The 1,239-nt window shown below is 30.8% G+C and overlaps 1 protein-coding gene across 1 annotated transcript; it reads right to left on the bottom strand.

Moving 5' to 3' along the window:
• LOC107612444 (uncharacterized) lies at positions 1–753 on the bottom strand. The gene is made up of 2 exons (XM_016314143.3): positions 364–753; positions 1–278 (listed from the first exon to the last, which is right to left on the bottom strand). The coding sequence occupies exons 1-2, from the start codon at positions 680–682 to the stop codon at positions 235–237; spliced, it is 363 nt and encodes a 120-aa protein (XP_016169629.1). The 5' UTR covers positions 683–753; the 3' UTR covers positions 1–234.
• Between the last annotated feature and the right edge of the window lie 486 nt (positions 754–1,239).

Genomic DNA, 1,239 nt, shown 5'->3' with positions numbered 1-1,239 from the left:
TGCATGGATGTATATTAAGAAAAATCATGAAAGTAAAACATTAAAAATCATAAAATAAACCCCCAAGAATATATTATTGTAATTAAGCTCATCATCACACTCTATCTTTACGGCAGCCATTAAGATGGATCGATGATATGATACCATATAACCATTGGACCCCAAAAGTTGGAAAAAGCAATCCTCACATGCACATGTGATTGAAAAGTAAATCTCTTATATTCCTTAGACAAATTATGGTTGGCATTTGCCCTTCAGCTTCAAGAGCACCAAAAGGCCTGTCAAAAAGTAACAAACAATCCATAAAGAGGGGATGGAAGAAAACAAGAGAGTTAATAGAATGAAAGTAATTTATATACATACATTGGAGCAAATTAGTTACATGTGTTGTCTTGTTCTTGTTTTGGTTGTTGAGCTTTCTGAGCAATTCCTCGTCAGAGCAAATAATGTTACCAGCAGGGGAGGCCAAGAACACCCTTCTCCTTACGGGAGGAGACCACAATCCACTCTGCTGGTAATCGAAATCGAACTGCGACGAGTCCAAGAACTTCCCAAGAAGCCTCTCGGAGACTGATTTTGGTACCAATTGAATGCTTGGAGTAGTTGGAGTACTCTTGTAGGAGGAATAGTTAGAGGCAGTTTCCAGTGATAAATAAGGAGAAGACCCTTCAGACACAGACATTTTGTGAAAGTGTTAAAGAGAAATATTTATGCATGCATGTGTTTCTCAAAGGAAGTGGATATATGACTAGACTTACTTATTGGTGTAATGTCTTTGGCCCTTCAATGGTAGATCATAGTGCTTTTATATTTGTAAATCAAGGAAACAAACTTAGAACTTCCTGATTTTTTTTTTCTCAAATATATCTATGTGAGTATTTTTTTTTTTTTTTTGAGAATACTCATATTACATCTTCACATAAAAATAGCATTATAAATCGTTAGATAATTCAATTAAATATATTCAGTCAAACATATTAAAAAAAATGTCATTATATTATCTAATGGTTCACAATATTATCATTAATTATGTAAAGATATTATCATAAAAATATCTACATTAAAAAAAAAAGAATAGAATGAGTCATTCAACCGATAAAATTATATATTCAAAAGCTTAAGATGTTGAATCATGTATAATAAGAATATTTCTATATTTTTTAAAAGAATATTTTTTAATAAAAAATTAAATTTTTAACTTTTTTTTCAAAAAAAAAATCACTTTACCAACTTACTTCA

The sequence above is a fragment of the Arachis ipaensis genome, chromosome B8 (genome assembly GCF_059453495.1).
Source record: "Arachis ipaensis isolate K30076 ecotype BB chromosome B8, ASM5945349v1, whole genome shotgun sequence".
Classification (NCBI taxonomy): Eukaryota; Viridiplantae; Streptophyta; class Magnoliopsida; order Fabales; family Fabaceae; genus Arachis; species Arachis ipaensis.
Note: the sequence above shows the minus strand (reverse complement) of the source record. Positions and strands in the feature narration are given on the sequence as shown.

Bases quoted from the DNA above. Each gene is read 5' to 3' on its own strand.
- LOC107612444 (XM_016314143.3), bottom strand. From the start codon at position 682: ATGTCTGTGTCTGAAGGGTCTTCTCCTTATTTATCACTGGAAACTGCC. The intron at 279-363 runs GTATGTATATAA...ACTTTTTGACAG, and splicing joins TGTAACTAATTTGCTCCAAT to GCCTTTTGGTGCTCTTGAAG.